This window comes from Microcebus murinus, chromosome 22 (assembly GCF_040939455.1).
Source record: "Microcebus murinus isolate Inina chromosome 22, M.murinus_Inina_mat1.0, whole genome shotgun sequence".
NCBI classification, from domain to species: Eukaryota; Metazoa; Chordata; class Mammalia; order Primates; family Cheirogaleidae; genus Microcebus; species Microcebus murinus.
The window spans coordinates 15,296,672-15,314,032 of record NC_134125.1 but is presented as its reverse complement, the minus strand read 5'-3'; the positions used below and the strand labels follow the sequence as shown (position 1 = coordinate 15,314,032).

The 17,361-nt window shown below is 52.0% G+C and overlaps 1 protein-coding gene and 1 pseudogene across 4 annotated transcripts; both read right to left on the bottom strand.

Annotated features, from left to right (window-relative positions):
- Positions 1–3,664: 3,664 nt before the first annotated feature.
- On the bottom strand, positions 3,665–17,339 carry MMAB (metabolism of cobalamin associated B). Of its 4 annotated transcripts, none has more exons than XM_075996630.1 (10): positions 17,167–17,339; positions 15,680–15,741; positions 13,922–14,015; positions 9,648–9,705; positions 8,737–8,809; positions 8,503–8,626; positions 8,115–8,179; positions 6,757–6,829; positions 6,246–6,305; positions 3,665–4,082 (listed from the first exon to the last, which is right to left on the bottom strand). In XM_075996630.1, the coding sequence occupies exons 1-10, from the start codon at positions 17,280–17,282 to the stop codon at positions 3,995–3,997; spliced, it is 813 nt and encodes a 270-aa protein (XP_075852745.1). In that variant the 5' UTR covers positions 17,283–17,339; the 3' UTR covers positions 3,665–3,994. The 4 variants fall into 4 exon arrangements, with proteins under 4 accessions (XP_075852745.1, XP_075852746.1, XP_075852747.1 ...); XM_075996631.1 differs by having other exon boundaries at positions 8,503–8,600; XM_075996632.1 differs by lacking the exon at positions 6,757–6,829.
- Positions 10,923–13,914, bottom strand: LOC105866889 (MICOS complex subunit MIC27 pseudogene; annotated as a pseudogene).
- Positions 17,340–17,361: the final 22 nt, after the last annotated feature.

Genomic DNA, 17,361 nt, shown 5'->3' with positions numbered 1-17,361 from the left:
GGCCCTGGCTTTCCCTGGGCCTGAGCTATCAGCAAGTGCTTTGAGAAGGGTAAAACGTGATTCAACAATAGTTACTTTTTTTGTTTTTTTGGTTGCTACCATGTGGCAGGCCCGTGGATGTATCCCCTGAAACCTTGGCAGCTGGTATTATCATTTCCAGTTATAAAAGATAAAGATTGAAGATCAGAGTGGTTAGACCATTTGCTCAAAGTGACTCTGCTAGGAAGTGTAAAGCTGGAATTTGAATTAAAATAGCAATAATGATAAACAATTATGATAATAGCAGCTACCATTTGTCCTGGGGCAATACTACCCTTTTAAATATTGCCTCATTAAACTCTCCCAATGTCCCCATGGGGTAAATATTATTCCCATTTTATAGATGGAGAAGCAAGTCTGAGAGAGAGGGAATGACTTCCCCAGAGTCACGAAGCGAAAAGGGACAACTGGTCTCAAGCCAGAGTCTGCCTGCAGCCAACGCCCAATCCAGGTGTCTGACAGTCCCTCACTGTCCCGTACAGTCTTGCAAGCATCAGAGGTGACCCAGCAGGGGCCCAGGGGGACCTCCTCACACTTCAGGACTGGGGCTCTCTGAAGCCCCCAAGAGGTTGCTGGAGAAGGCAGCGTCGTGAAGAAGGGGTTGCACCGGTTCTCTTAGAACAGGGATTCCGACCTAGGGGTTCCACGGACTTCCTAAGATTGCAAGCAAACTGGTGAATGTGTGTGCGCGTCTATCTAGGGAGAGAGTGCACAAGGCTTTCATCAGAATTCCAAAGGTGACAAACCATGGCTTGAGAAGTTTTTGATGCTATGCAGTGGGAGAACACAAGGGACATCACCAAAGCTCCAGGGTCTCCCCAACCTGCCCGTCCGTACCTCCACTTGGCCTTGAGCACTGTCTTCCACAAGGACTCTAGACGAGAAGAGCAACAGGCCAAGGCAAATCGAAACTGCGCCCCCAGCTGGACTGCACCGATGAGTCTATTCCAGTGTGGGGCTGGCATTGACAGAAACTTCCCAGGCCCCGTCGTAGGGGAGGGATGAGCCACAAATCCTCCCAGGCACTGATCTATGTATCACTCGTGCGGAATTTATTATACAAAGAATTTTATTCAATTAAACTTGAAATGTGTCTGGATTCTTAAAGGTTCAGTAGTGATCACTGGGACAGAGCGATCATAAAACTGGATGGGCTGTCGGAAGGAGGCAAGGGTGAAATTGCAGCTGACGGGGGATTCGGAACCAGGGACGTTTGTCACCGGGATGCGTTACAAGTTCGGGCTGTGGAAATTACTCGGTGAAAAATGCACATTAACAATAGCCGTGAAATATAAATTAAGGGAAAGTAGGTTGAGAAACGAGACATCAGGATCTATGGGTGCCTGGCGTTGTTCGCTGCAATCCAGGTTGTGATTAACATGACTGTCAAGTGGCAGTAGGGTGGGAGTCATGAGGCCACGGCCTGGGCCCACGTTTTGGCACCGACTCACCGGGGACAGCTCGGTTCCCCTCTCTACGCCTCAGTTTCCTCACCTGCAAAGTGGGTCGCCTCGAGTGCCTCCTCCCAGGGTTGCTCTGAGGTTTAAATGAGATAACATCTGCAGAGCGCTTGGCCAGGGGCCCCTCCTACAACTTGGCTGGTGTCACTGTCACCCTTGGGCTTGTCTTCAGATCCAACCACCGGCTCGCCTCTGGTAAGGATGCTATGCAATGTGTCCCAGGGAACCCAAGCTGCACCTGGGTGAGGCACTTTTGTGAGTGCCAGCGAACTCAGCGATCCAGAAATATTTCCATGCAATATTTTCAAAAATCAAGTTATGAAAAAAAAAAACTATGATAAACAAGGGGCCACGATTTTATGTAAAAAGAGGCTGCTGTTTGGTTCACAACCCCACATTACTGCGCTATGGGAATGATCGATGAGGGCTGAACACAAGGGGCAACACAGGCTTTATCAATAGACCGGTTTTTTGATAGAACTTTTATTAACTTCCCACCTGGTTCCAATTATGGGAGGACGCTTTGGTCAGGGTACAGAGGGGTCCACATATTTCCTTTTGCCTTGGCCTCTAAAATAGCTTCATAATGCGCCATGGAAGAGCAAATGCTTCACGCAACCCATCCTCCTGGCCCCAAAGCCAGCCTTCTCAGTTTTTCCAGCAGAGGGAGAAAACCTGCCAAGATGTGGCGTCTGCCCTGCACCTGGGCCATCTCTCAGGGGAGCGTTTGCTGGTGAACTGGACGACAGATACAGAGGCGGGGGCCTGAGAACCAGCGTTAACGTCTGGCCTGTAATTCAGCCGCTCCTGGAAGGCCAGGTGGGGACAGGACTTGGCAACAGGCAAAGGCCTTGTTTCAAAGACTGTCGCTTGAGGACGTTGTATTTACTCAGAGAGCGTTCCTCGTCCTTTGTAGGCTGTGCTTTACCATGGCTAGGATTGTGGGGCTGTCGCTTTATTATGTCCATCCTGCGCTGTCCAGGAAGACGTGGAGGCGCAGGCAGAATGGAGCAGTTCTGCGAGCTCTCGCAGCGGGGGCCGCCCGCTCGGCAGTTAACCGCCATCAGCTTCTCCCGAACACTCGCGATCTCCCCGTGTGCAGTTCTGTTTGCAAATACTAAGCACCTACTCTGTACCACACCTGGCACTGACTACGGAGGGGGAGGCACTGGACAGGGCCACCCCCTGGAGGACATTCGCTCGAGGTCATCAGCACCCAGAAGGCACACACGTGCCTGCCCTGCCTGCAAAGTTAGCGGCGAGGTGGCAGGAACGAAGGCAAAACGACGCGCACAGCCGAGACTTTAACCTTTGCCGACTTGCCAGCAAGGACAGTGGCCAGCATGACCGGGCTTCCCGAGCCCAGCGTGGTGGCCATGCTGAGCGGGCACCCCGTCAGTAAATGACGACTGCGCCAGGCGTGTGCGCCCCGTCGGTCGCAAGCGCCTGCCCTTTGGAATTCATTTCCTGCAATTAGCAGCGTGGAATCTTTAGGTTCTCCGGGCTGCCTCTCTGCCCTTCATAAATATCCCCTTCCCAAGGACACAGCTGGCACTGGCAGTGTCGTTTCATAGCGGGAGGGAGCGGTGGTGACAACTGAAATAAAATACAGCCGTGGCATGGATCTCAGAGGCATAAACCAGCCAAGTGTGCGACATCAGAGAAGTCGGTCTGGTGTCAGCCTTGCCGGAAACTGAAGACCTCGTTTTCTCAAGCCGCATTCACCCCCCTCGGCCCCTCCGCTCTGTGCGCTGCCTTCCAGCGGTGGCGTTGGTCCCACCCAGGTCTCTGTCCCTTCTAGCGGGGATCCTCTGCGCTGCGCCCATACCCCCGCACACGCTTCAACCCCAGCCCAGGGTTCTGAGGCCTCACCTGTCAGTCTGCCACCACCCAGCCCCCACATTTTGGCAGCGATGGGTGGCTCAGAGGTGACTAAACTTCCAAATCCTGTCCGCCTTCCCCTTTATAAACGTGACATTTAAAGCCCCTTTGGCACAGGTAAATCACAATTACATTTCCAAGGGCCTCTGGTACCATTCCAAATCCTTGAGCAACCCGAGCTGGCGGGGGGGGGGGGGGGGCTCTCGCTCTGTCTCTCTCTCTCTCTCTCTCTCTCTCTCTCACACTCACACACACACACACACACACACTCACACACACACAACTCAAGCCTTCCCACTTTTATTCATTTATCCACAGGGCTCCTTCTCGTTGTGGCACTTTACCGTCCTTGCCGACGATACTGAGTTCATTCCCACTGCCCTCCAAGCCTGGGGACGGGGCAGCATCCTCAGAGGGCCACGGTCCCTGGAGAGAAGTGGCAGGGGGTGGGCAACAAAGCTGAGCCGGGACAGAGGGCTGCTTCCTGCCCCGCTGGGGGGACCTTCAGGAACCAGGACAAGGGAAGGGCAAGCTCTTCCCTTCCCCGCCATCGCCATGGAGGGGTCCACAAATCTCCCCCTTTCTGTTATCTCAAAGAGGCCTCGGGCTCAGTCCTATGGGTCGCTTTTCTTGTAGATTTTTTCTCGATTCCCCTCCTTCATGGCTGCGTATCTGGCCAACGTGAAGAGGTAGTCGCTGAGTCTGGCGGGGCAGAGAGAGAGACAGACAAAGTGATCTGAAAGGAGATCAATGCTAACTGGGTCTTCCCACAGTAGCCTTCAAGGAGGAAACACAAATTATGTGCCCTCAGGAGCATCACACGGGGATGGCGGGTGCCCGGCCATCTCGGGCTTGATGGATGGCACTCGGCCAGCTTCTGAGAGAGCCAAAGGCCCGACGCAGGTGCCAGGGCTGAGGCTGTTCCTGCAGGGAGAGGCCACTGCCTCCCCCCACCCTGTGGGGCAGGTGACTTTGGACTCCTCTGTCAGCTGGTTTCTGTACCTTTTCTTTTCAGACAAGATTTTGCTCTGTCACCCAGGTGAAGTGCAGTGGCACCATTATAGCTCACTGTAACCTTGAACTCATGGGCTCAAGTGATCCTCCCACCTCAGTCTCCCGAGTTGCTGGGACAACAGAAGTGCTCCACCAGGAACAGCTAAATTTTTTAAAAGCTTTTTGTAGAGACAGGGTCTTGCCATATGGCCCAGGCTAGTCTCTAACTCCTGGGCTCAAGCGATCCTCCTGCCTGGGCCTCCGAAAGTGCAGGGATACAGGCATGAGCCACCATACCCAGCCGTTTTTCTGTACCTTTGAGTGACCGGTTTGAGTGTTTCCAAACTGGAGTGTGTATGTACAAGCATCCCCTGGGGATCGTAGCGACATGCAGATTTTAATTTGGGAGGGCTGGGCCAGGCCCGGGATTCTGAGTGTCTAGTGCCCACCTGGTTGACGCTGACCCTACTGGGCTGAGGAGGCTGTACTCAGTACAGGGGCCCTGGTCAGGGTGCTCGACTTCACCACTACTGACATTCTGGATAATCTTTGTGGTTGGGGCTGTCCCGTGTAGCATCCTTGGCCTCTACCCACTAGATGCCAGTAGCACCTCCCGCCACCACCCAGTGTGACCACCGATAATGTCTCTAGTCGTCACTGAATGTCCTGGTTGAGAAGCACCGGCCTGGAGTATTCTAGTGACAGAACCTAGCCCCTCCAGCTTTTTCCTTTGACAGGCGTCTGCATCTGCAGCCTTGTGCTGGGACAGCGGCGGAGAGAACTGGGAGAGGAGACATCAGGCCGGCCCTTGGGTGCTCACGCTGGACTCAGCCGAGTTCCCCCTGCTCTGGCTGTCCCACGATTGTCACCACCTCATGCCCGGCACTTGCCCCTATGCTGCCCCGCCCTGCCCTCTGAGGCCAGCTCCACACATCCTCCTGGCCCCTTCCCTGTGGTCAGGGCCACGCCACTGGCTGTCTTGGGGACAGTGCAGGGGACTCTGCTTGGGGGCTTCTCCCTCCTGGACCACAGTAGCATGCTGGTTCCTCCCTGGCTCTGTGAGGCCCCGAGGGGTGGATGAACTGACCTGGGTCACGACTCATTATAGGACCAGAAAAGCCCACCTGGGGTTGCGGTTTCAGAGGCGAAATAGAGCCATTCCTCACCTGCCAGCCCGGGAGACGCCCCTCTCCGAAGGAAAGGAGCTGGTCAGCACCCATCAAAGCCAGGCCTGGTCCTGGAGGGAGGAGTGCCCACAGCCAGGGGCCAGAGCCGGCTGTGAGGTCTGGACACCCTGGGCCACTTCCCAGCACACAGCCCCCACCCTTGCCGCTCCCGCAGCTCTCTGCCTGCCTGTGAACTCCGGCCTTCCCACCTGGCTACTGCATGACCCGGGGCTGGAGTGAGACCGGCAGAGCAGGCTCTGGGCCTGGGGCGGCTCCAGCCGTGGGGCTGACCACGAGGCAGAGGGAGTCCTCCCTAGACTGGCCTGGCTCCCTGGGCCCTGCACAGGGGCCCTCGAGCTCCTGGTCAGTCACCAGCAAGAGGCCTTCCTCGGGCACAGGCTCCGGGAATGTTCCTTGCTCCTGCACTGTCCTTTCACACTTAGGTTTTTCTTCCTGGTTTTTACAGCAGCCTCTCCCAACAAGATCCTAACTTTCCTGGGATGGACATGGTGTCCACCTTGTTCACAACTGTCTCCCCGTGGCCAGCGTGGTGCCTGGCACTCAGCAGACGCTCACAGACACGAAGTGAACGAGAGTGCGTGCGCAGGCACTGCTGGGTGCTGTCCTCGGGCCCGCTGCACTGCGGTTACTTCTCACAAATGTACCTTTTTTGCAGGGAGAAAGTCTCCCAATTCCATCCAAGTACCTGTTTAAGAACTTGGCCACGTTGGCGTCAGTCTCTCCCATCTGGACGAGAGGCACCACGCTGGGAAGGGAGGGAACACAGGGTCACACAATGTCAGGGGGCTCAACACGCTCCGGGACCTGCCTAAACCCCAGCTGGCCTTTCACACCCGCCACTGCCCAGCCTGGACCTGCACAAACTCAGCCACCATTAGAGATGACAAAATCCATCCCCAGCGGGTCTAAATGGGTCACTCAATCCCCCTTTCCTTGCCCACATCACACAAGGGCCTGGCCGAGGAGGGACGGAGGATGGCGGGGGACTTGAGGGTGGCGGGCTGTACATCACAGCCTGCAGCCTTTGTGCCACTGGGCCCAGGGCCAGGGTCCTCCCTGGGTGGGGACATCGGCCTCCAGCCCACAAAGAAAGGGGGAGGCTGACCCTTAATTCCCAAGGGGCTGCCCCTCTAAGCCCCTTCTATGTATGACTTAGAGCAACTTCACAGGGGAGAAATAGACCCGACCAAACCAACCCCATTCCACACGATTCTGAATTCCCTGCCGTCCATGCTGGCCACGTGCAGACTGTCAGCGGACTGCCATCTCCTGGGCAACAGTGACGTGGTAGCCCCTGCTAGCCCTTTCGAGCATGCCACCCTGCTGTATAACACTTGCTGGGAGGCCCTCTCCCCACAACCTGGCCTCAGGGTTCTTGTCCTTGTCCCAGGCCACACACTGGCTAGTGGCCCAGCAGGGTGTCACAAGGCTGCCTTTGTGGGCACTTTACACTCAGCAGGGACCTCCTTCGCCCGAGGTGCCCCGTGCGTATGTCCCCACCTCACCGACAGTCTGCACATTGGTCACTGCTGTGCCTGTGCAACTTGGGGATGTGTCTTAAGAACCCATCATCTGCCCAGCCAGTCTTCTTTGCTGGACCTTTGGGTCATTTCCAATTTTTTGCTATTATGAGCACTGCTCATATGGATGGCTTTGTACAAATGACACTTTTTTCTTTTGAAGCCAAAGCCCTTTCTGTTACCCACGATCCCTTAGGAGCTATGTGGGCCCAAGAGCTTTTCCTGAAGGAGAAAACCTCTGTGATGTGGGCCGGTGGAAAGAGCTCAGGGTTTGGACCAGACAGACCTGGGCTCAGGTCTGGGTTCTGCTATGGCCACTTGGGTGACCCTGGCTACAACGTCACATCTCTGAGCCCACTTCCTGACTCCTGTAAATGTAGGGGCCGCCACCACCTCTCTCCTGGGGTTATCATGAGGAATCAGTGAAATTATGAGCACACAGTGCCTGGCACGGCCCCGCCTGTGGTGTCAGAGCAAGACTTCACTCCTATTTCTCTGTAGGTCTGGGCGCAGCCTGGTCTATGAGCGGTGTGAATGGAGATTTTGCAATTCCTCGTCTAAATTTCCCTTGGAAAGGTTGTCAGTAGCTTTTGGGGGTCCCTCCTCTTTCCAATCCTGAACTGGGGGAGGGGTTGGGGTAGTGGGTGGCTGGTCTGTTGACAGCTTCCACCTGGGCCCCCGACAGCCACACAGGCTCCTCTAGTCCCTTCTGCACCCAGTAGCCAGCAGGGTCCTTTCGTGCCACCACCCTCCATGGTGTAGAACTCATCAGTGGCTTCCTGTTGCTGTCAGAATAAAGGCAGACCCCTCTGGCCCTGTGAGTCACATGCAAGTACATCATTAGTCACTTCCTTTGACCATGATCACTGTCTCCCCTCCACAGCGCAGGGCTCTGAGAACAGGCACTTGGTCTGTCCTGGTCCCCGCCTAGCACAGTGAAGATGCCTGGACAGGGTCTGTCGAGGAGCACCCGGATGGCGCAGGGTCGCCCCTGCTGTGCCTGCCGCCTGCCCACCGCAAGGAGGGTCTCTTACCATCTCTCTGCTCGGCGGCACACGGCCCGACAGAAATGCAACGCAGAGCTGCTCTTGCCCCCCGACTGAAAGGAGAAATCAGGTGTTGGCTGGGACAGGGCTGGGAAAGTGTGTCCCCCTGCAGACAGGGACATCCAGGCCCTGCCCCCAGCCCCTCCACTGGGCAGTGTTCTGCCCCCAGGGGGTCCTGCTGGGCACCTACTGAGCACCCCCTCCAGAATGGGCAAGCTGGGGAAGGACCAGCGAGGACCTGGAGGATCTTAGGGGACTGGGGGATAGCTTCTGTCACTGTGAATAGCTAACAAGAGGGACTTCTCCAGAGCCCCTGGGTTTCTGTCAATGTGCCTGGCCTGCAGCCACCCCCAGGGTCAGGAAGCCCAGCACCTACGGGCAGGATGAAGGCCGTGAGCGGGGGCAGCTGGCTGGTGTATCTGTCGATCCACTGCTCGAGCTCCAGGATGGGCCCTGCCTCGAATGCGGTGTGCTCTGCGGAGTCCGGGACCGGAGGGAAACTGCCGTGAGGCCACTGCCTAACTGTGGGTCCCTGGGGTAACCAAGTGGTAACCACCAGGAGCACCCCCCTGCAACCCTCTGGACACCCAGGGCAGGCTCAGAGCATTACTTAAGTGAGCTTCCCTGGCCGAGGAGCGCGGAGTCGCCAGGGCGGAGCCGACGTCCTGCAGCACACACTGGATCTGGGGAAGCAGCAGGAGGTGTCAGAAAGGTCTGCCGGGCAGAGATGACGTAGTTTCACGTGTAGAGGTGCCACCTAACGTGGGCAAAGCGTGCAAGAGCTAGCGTGTGAGGGGCTGCCAGATGTTGAGTTAGCTGACGTTTAATGGCAAACTCTGTCTGAACCCTCAGCACAATGTGTCCCTTGGAGGGGGGACGTGGTGCGGCTCTTTTGGAGCCTGAGGGAGGAAGAGGCTCCCCCGGGGCAGCTGGGCTGTGCAAGCAAGGGGTATCGGGCACCCCTGTGCTGGCCAAAAGGAACAATCTCAGCTCTGGGCCACTCTCCCATGCACCTAGGCCCTGTGAGGTTTTCTCTTCTCTACACTTGACAGCTTTAGTTTTCTAACCTGTAATAGTTGGGCCAAGAGACCAAACAGGACAGTGCTTTCTAAGCTATGAAGGACAAGGAGCTTTGAGGACATGAAGTCAGCTGGGGCGTGTGGGGGTCCTAGGAGCAAGAAGCTCGGCTGGCCGAGGCCTGGGCTCTATCTAAGGAGCGTAGGTCTGCTTGGAACAGAGGTGGCCTGCCAAGGTCTGCTGAAAGGACCCTTGCATGACAAACGACCAGCGGGCTCCTGTGTTGGCAAAACCCTCACTGAGCACAAACCTCACCACTCACCTGTGAAGGAGGATTATCTCTGTCCCCATTCTACAGATGAAGAAACTAAGACTCACTGAAGAATGGTGACTAACTCCAGGTGACAAAAAGGGGAAGTGATGGTTGGATGGTGAATCTGCTTATGGGACTCACAGGACTCAGGGATGAAAGACCCCAGCTTGAGGTGAGACCATGGCACTCACTTTCTGAAGCTCTTCAGCAAAGGTGTGGCCCTTTTCCTCGATTAATTCCATAGCAAACCTATAAAGAAAAAGGAAAAAGAGTTTGCCTCTAATATAATGTCCCCAGGCCCCGTCTTGCTATAAGACAATAGATTGTCAGGTGGTAGGCTGCTTAGCTAATTTAGCTGTAATAGCCATGATGTCATTTTTTTGCTGACAATAAGAACATTGTAACCTTCCATTTAGATGGAATATTTGTTTCTTGAAATGCCTTTTCTTATGCTCATTATTTCTAGTCCACAGTTCCTGTTTGAACACCTAGTCTGGCCAGGCCCAGGTGACTCAGAAGTGAGCAGAAGCCGACACAGGTTCTGTCCGACAGGCGAGGGAGGCGTGAATCGGACAGCACGCTACCGAAGGTGAAGGTGCAAACTGACATCAGTGCTGGAAGGGCAACAGAAGCTAACCTGGCCTCAGCGAGGGGGACGAGGGCTTCTTAGAGGAAGTGATGCTACAGGTGGACTTTGCAGGCTGCGTAGGGGCTCCCTGGTAAGGTGAGGTGGGGCAGGGAAAGCAAACTGCCCCAGATGGAGGTTGGGACCCTGGCTCTGGCCTCCTTTAGAACGCGGCATTCCCATCCTGCACCAGTCAGGGTCCTGGCAGAGGCAGACAGTGGCCCACGGGAAGGATTCCTGGAGGAGGGGAAGAGACTCTTCACGGAGGTGCAGGCAGAGTCACAGGAACTGGCGAGAGATGGCAAAGACTGGCCAAGGCAGGAGGATGAAGGGGCGCGGAGAGGAGGAGCTACTGACCCTGGAGCCACCGACAGGAGCCCCCAGCAGGGAGAGAGTTGAGGACAGAGCCCAGCAGCCGCAAGAGCCACATGCACTGTGGGACAGGGTCACACGCAGGTGACACTCTCTCTGCTCACTCTCCCATCTCCTGCAGGCGCCTCCCTTTGGCTGGACCCACCCGAAAGCCAGAAGACCAGGGGATCGGGGTGATGCAGTCAGTAAGGCCAGTCTCCCAGGCGCAGAAAGGTGAAGAGAAGGGTGGAAAATGGATTTGAAAGGGCGAATGAAAAATAACCAGACATCTTCTTAGCATGTCTTACAATTAGAATGAGGCAAATAAACATGTCTGCCTCACGCAGGGTGGGGACTTGCGGCCTCGGCCACATGTGGCCCTCCAGATGCCCACGTGCAGCCCCTCGGCCGAATCCAAACTTCCCCAAACAAAATCCCTTTGTAAAAAGGATTTGTTCTGTACACTTTGGATTCAGCCAAAAGCCTGCACTCAAGGATCCAGAAGGCCACACGAGTCTGGACTGTGAGGGCTATTGAGGCTGGAGCAGTCTGTCCTCAGCAGGGCAGCGTGCCCCAGGCCTGGCTCACAGCAGTGTCCAGAAGTATCTGCTCACTGATACTCATGGAGAGGCGCTCTGTGACCCAGGCCAGTGGCAGGGCCCTCCTTGCTGCCCTCACATCTCACTGCCCAGTTATTGTCTCCCTGAGCATCCCCAGACTGTGGCTGCATGAGGGCAGGGCAGACTGCTCAAGGCTGTCTGCTGAGCAATGCCTGGCACGGGGCCTGCCTGGTCAACCTCTGACTATGGAAGCATCCACAGCTGAGGTTTCCCTGCCCTCCTGCCCCACCTCAGCTGAGAGACGATGGCTGCTGAGCAGCAGGTTCTGCGTAGCTCATGCTAGAATGGGCCTCCTTCCTTCTGCCTGCGTCACCTGTGACTGCCCCCCTAAGGACTTCCCCCCACATTCAGGGGTCTGCCTACTCTGCCCGGCTGGCAGACTAGCCACACTTCCCATCATCTGTCTGGAAAATCTCACCTAGTCAGGCCTGCTAGGGCTTAAGAATAATAATAATGATAATAGCTAACATTATTATTACTGGTGCTAGGCACTGTTAGGGTGACACATGCAATTATCTCATTTAATCCTCATAAGAACACAGTGAGATGGATATTATTACTACAATCATTTGAAAGAACAGTAAACTGAGGCTCAGAGAGGCCAGGCAATTTGCCTGAAGTCCCAGAGACAGTCAGCAGTGGTGCAGAATTAGAACCCAGATCTGCCGAATTCTCATGCACCCATAACTACATGGCCATGGGTCAGATCTCAGGAGTCAGCACTTGAGATCATCACTGCTCACACTGTGACCAGTTTGCTGAACGTGGTGGACTGTGCTCTTGTTCTCAGGTATGTGCTGCCTCTCCCACCCTACTGATGTCAGGTGTGTCCACGTGACTGGCTCTGGCCAATGAAATGTGAGTAGATTGGAGGTATCATTCCCCTGGAAGCCTTCAGAGCCACTGTGAGCTTCACCATGACCTCTTTTCCTTCTGCCACAATGATTGGTATTGGCCCAGACAAAGGCTGTCCTGCCAGCCTGGGTACCAGAGTGAAGGCCACATGGAGCAGAAACACGCCCACCCTGTGAGGGGCTTGAAGTAGGAACAGAAAATCCACCTTCAGTGTTATAAGCCACAAGATTTGGGGGTTGTTTCTTTCCACAGCATGACCTGACCCATCCTGATTGATTCCTTGAGTCAACCTTTTAAATTTAGGCTTATTTAAAAAATACTCACAAAAGGGATCACATTTGATGTACTGTATATTATACTGACTCACCTCTTTCACTTAATATATCAACCTCAATGGCATACACAGGCTCACTTGAAAGGTGATGGAGCCAGGGAAGGAGGGGGAAGGCAGCTTCACAGGGCGTGGGACAAAAGCTGGGACAAGAGCAGGAAGGGCCAGAAGGGAAAGGTATCTGTAGCCTGGCAGCCCTAGGGAGCTGACCGGCCTGTGCTTCCAGGCTGAGGCAAGTTCACTGAGGGGTGACTGCAGGACTGCCCAGCACTCATTTTTTTTTTTTTGCCATCAAATATAGGTATTTTATTCTGGCTCTAGAAAATGAAAAAAAATGGGGAACACATCTTTTAACATACATACCATTCTAATTTAACTGACATTAATTCAGAAAAGCTAGAGCACATATGCATATGTATAAATATGTATGTATACACACATATGTATTTCAGATTTTAATCTCATTGGTGTTCATCTTTATTTTGTTTTGTTTTAATAAATACCCTTAAAAGTCATCACATGCAACCTAATATTTCTAGCTGTGTCTCATCATCAATCTTTTAATATTTGGATTGCATTCAGTGTATTTTAATCATTTATGTGGTTGGTCAAACTGTACATTTGAAGATATAAGAGAAAAACTTGATTTTGAAATCAAGTTTTCAAAAACTTGATTTTGAAAAACTTGATTTAAGTTATAATCTATGTGTCAGTTACTCATTACATGATTTTTTAATCATAATTTGCAACTTCACACATCTTGTAGTTTCTATGCAGTCTGTGCAGTCTACTTCAGCTTCTAGTGCTATACATATCTACATCTTCTGGGTGGGATTGCACGTGATCCATGAGCTTGGGGTCGGGCATAAACTGTGTAGCACCTGACATAGATTCTGATTTAGTCTTTGTTCCAGAGCTGAGTTCTGACGGTAAAGGCACTGAGTGTTTCAGGATATGAGTTGTTCTTGTAGGTAATTTGATTCCAGCAGAGCTTCCTAGCTTAGTTTTTTCATTAGATTCAGGGAGTGACTCTTTTTTGCTGCTTTTTTGTCCATAATGATTTAACTCCTTCATATATTTGCTGGCTTGTAGCATATACCCTTTTCCCAGTTACCTTAGCAATTATTACTGACTGAACTGAGTAGCAACCAGTTGCTCCTAAAGCAGCCAATCCCAGAGGGTAAGTAATTTTCTTAAACCTTGAACTCTTTCTTGATGAAACCAAGCCCACCAATCCTGACACTGTAATCACTCCCATTTTCAGAAGAAAATCTTGAGGTGGATTCTTCAGATAGACATATGCATCTTTTCCAAATTGTACTGTATCCATTATCCCATTTTTCACAAAGACATAAACACCCTTGCGCCAGGCAACATAATGACCAGTTGTAGTACGGATGAAAGCAAAGCCCATTTGTAAATGACCAGGCTGCTCTTCAACATATTTAGACTGGAGAGGTGGTACAGTATATATTGGGAGCTGCTCTGGTTTCATTAGCTGCTTTTTGTATTCCTCTTCTCTGGCAGCATGTACACTTATAGATGCATTTATCAGACCTGCAGGCATGGCTGTCAGCTTTCCCATCCTAACAGCCGCCATATCTATGCCCAGCACTCATGAGACCGTCACATGTACTGGTGCCCAATTCAGATGCAACCTCAAGGCCATCTCATCTCCCTTACCCAATAGCTGAACTTAATTCATCTGTAGTTCCCACGGCTTCAAACACTTGGTCATCTTTGGGTCTCCTTTCTCCAGTGAAGGTGCTAGAAAACCCTGTGAAAAGATGTTGAGCCGCCTAAATTAAGATTTTGTTTTCCTGATATGTTGTTTTAGTAAAACTTTCAACTTGAAGTGTAACATATACACAGAAAAGTGCTCAATTCATAAGTGTACAGGTTGATGAATTGCTACTAACTGACCGTGATCAGCACCCAGGTCAAGAAATTGAACACGATCAACACCCCAGAAGCGCCCATGTACCCTCTTTCAGTGCTACCCTCCAAGAGTAACCACTATCCTCACTTCTTTCCTAATAGGCTTTTATTTTATACTAACCATCCTGCTATAGAAATAAAACATACGTGTGTACATTACATACACATTATCATTATGTTAATATTTCACAGAAAAAGCTCTCTGCACCTCTGCCTGGGTCACAGTTTCTGTTTTTCTCTCCCAACCTCTGAGAAATCGAAAAACCGCCCCTGACAGTTCGGGAGCTACTCTGGCACAAAGGTAGGCTTTGGCGTTGCCAGGTGCTGGCCTGGCACTCACAGGTAGGTGGTGGTATTCTGCTAAACACAAACCATTTCACAGAACACCTTGAGACAGGCCACTCTATGGCTGCGACGGATCAAAGCCCAAACAAGGCCACTCTGCAATCATGTCTGAGCACAGAACATAGTCCAAACTACAAAAGATGAACAAATGTCCCCTTTCCTGGCTAATGTAAGTGCTTCATCTTTATCCATGACAGCTTTAGCACCTCTCTGTCCCTTCTCCCTTCTACAGAAAAACTATTAAGATACCTGATTATAGAATTAGCCCTGCTCCCTGACACCACCAAATCCAGAGCAACCCCCACTTCCTTAAATCCTCCCCCAAACCACCCAACACACGCCCGATCCTAATGTCCTTTCCAGCATCCTTTTCCTGAACCACCCCACGCTTTGTTCTAATGAGTCAACTGACCTAACTTTATTTGACTAGAGATTGTCCCTGGAGGTCTGGCTGGAGGGCATCAACAATACCATCTGCTGTTTGTTATTTCTTTTTTTTTTTTTTTCTTGAGACACTCTGGGTCTCACTCTGTCATCCAGGCTAGAGTGCAGTGGTGTCATCATAACTCTCTGTAACCTCAAACTCCTGTGCTCAAGTGATCCTCCTGCCTCAGCCTCTTGAGTAGCTGGGACTACAGTTAGGTGCCACCATGTTGGGTTGATTTTTCTATTTTTTTGTAGAGACTGGTCTTGCTCTTGCACAATATATACTTGTGATCTGCATGGTTTTAAACTTCAAAAAATGGTATCAAACTGACGTATTCCTCTGCATCTTACTTTTTTCTATACAACATCATGCTCATTATAAGAAATAACAGAATAAGGATAAAAGTATGTAAATAATGAAAGCCTTTCTGTTCATTCCCCTCCCTTACAACTCACTCTCTCTCCCAGGGAGCAACCTCAGGTGTAACCTTTCAGACTATTCTACACATGTCTCAACACACATATGCATTATCCAAATGGATTAATGGGCAAGTTGCTTTTATCACTTAATATACCTTGGGTGTTTTTCACTTCATGTCACATTTTTTTGATATATATTGAGATGTGATATATACATTGATACTTTTTAATGGCTGCAAAGAATTTGAAAGAACTTTAAAATGGTGTCTGCCATAAGTATTTCCTTGCGTTTTTCACCTGTTCCCACCCTACCTTTGTCTCCTGTTTTGGTGTAGATCTTTGGGATCTTGGGTGTCCTCAAGGAAGGCTGTAACCTAATGAGAAATAGATATCAAGAGGTGATGAGTTGGAATGGCATACACAAAGGGAACCCTCCTTCAGTGGGTCCCAGACTGCTGCTTGTAGCCTCAGAGGCAGGATTTACCCCTAATTTCTTGTTGACATCTTCCCCCCCCCTTCCCCTACCCTCCCTTCTTTTTTTTTTTTGAGACAGAGTCTCACTGTGTTGCCTAGGCTAGAGTGCTGTGGCATCAGCCCAGCTCACAGCCACCTCAAATTCCTGGGCTCAAGCGATCCTCCTGCCTTAGCCTCGGGACTACAGGTGCATGCCACCACACCAGACTAATGTTTTCCATTTTTAGTAGAGACAGGGTCTCCCTTTTGCTCAGGCTGGTCTTGAACTCCTGAACTCAAGCAATCCTCCCGCCTCAGCCTCCCCCAGAGCTAGGATTACAGGTGTGAGCCACCACACCTCACCATTTCCCTCAACTCGTCTAGTTGCAAGCACTTGTGGGCAAGCTTTGTGTCTTGCCCATATCTGTATCTGCAGAGTAGCTGATACAGTGCATTGTACAAGGTAGATGCTCAATAAATATTTGCTAAAAGAACCGATCACTTGGCATAGTCCCTGCACTGTGCTATATGGATTATGGGCATTATCTTCTGGTATTATCTCTGGAGTCTTTCCACAGCCCCAAAGGTAGGTACTACCTATTACGTTTCTTTTACTGTTGAGGAAACCGTAGCTCACAGAGTCAGACTCACCTTCCTCGGGCATCCAAGAAGGAAGGAAGAGGCAGGACTAGGATTCATGCCCAAGAGCCAAGACTGTCCTACTCCAGAGCACAAACTGTAACCTCTATCCTACCTAAACTCTTACCCTCTACTCCACCAAGTCTGGTCCTCTTGGAGGGAAAGAAACCTGGGCCACTTCCATTCTATGAGGTTTCAAGTATACGCAGAAACCAAGATTTGCCAAAACAGGGTTCAAAAACTAGCATTTTCATATAATAGCATAACAAATATATACCTCAAAATTAAAACATGACATTACAAGGTTATTCAAAGGTCAAATCGCTGGATCTACGAACTATATGAATCCATGGTACCTCTCTAGGTTCTGAGGTGTGGATTGGGGTACAAGTTTCAAGGTGTGTGAGGAAAGCCATTTTCAGATCGTGGTGGGGTATCTGTGTCTTGGAGTGTAAACTGCTTCGGAGAGGGGTCAGACTCTGGGATATGCCCTCCCCTGACTCATGATAGCTGGGCTTCGCTCTGACTTGTCCAAGGAATTCCCGGTCTCTGGCGTTCACGGTGCCCACGTTGCCATGGTGACGTCAGGACCGCGAGGGGTTGTCAGCGGCGGTTGCCGCGGTGTCCTCACAGCAGTGTGACGTACCCATGGCGACGACACTGCGATTCAAGGCAGGTGTTCATTACTCTCCCAGCCAGACACTCACCTGTCCCCGTCTTCCACGTCCTGAGGGCCGCGGCTCTGGAAACGGGGACTTAGGAGCCTGCCGGCGCCGAGACACCCGCGCAGGCCTAGGCGGCCTCCCACTCCCCACACAGCCATGATCCAGGCCGCTCGACGGGGGCTGACCCCACCAGGCTCCCGTCCAGGCCCCGGGGTGACTCCACCTACACCCAGCCGC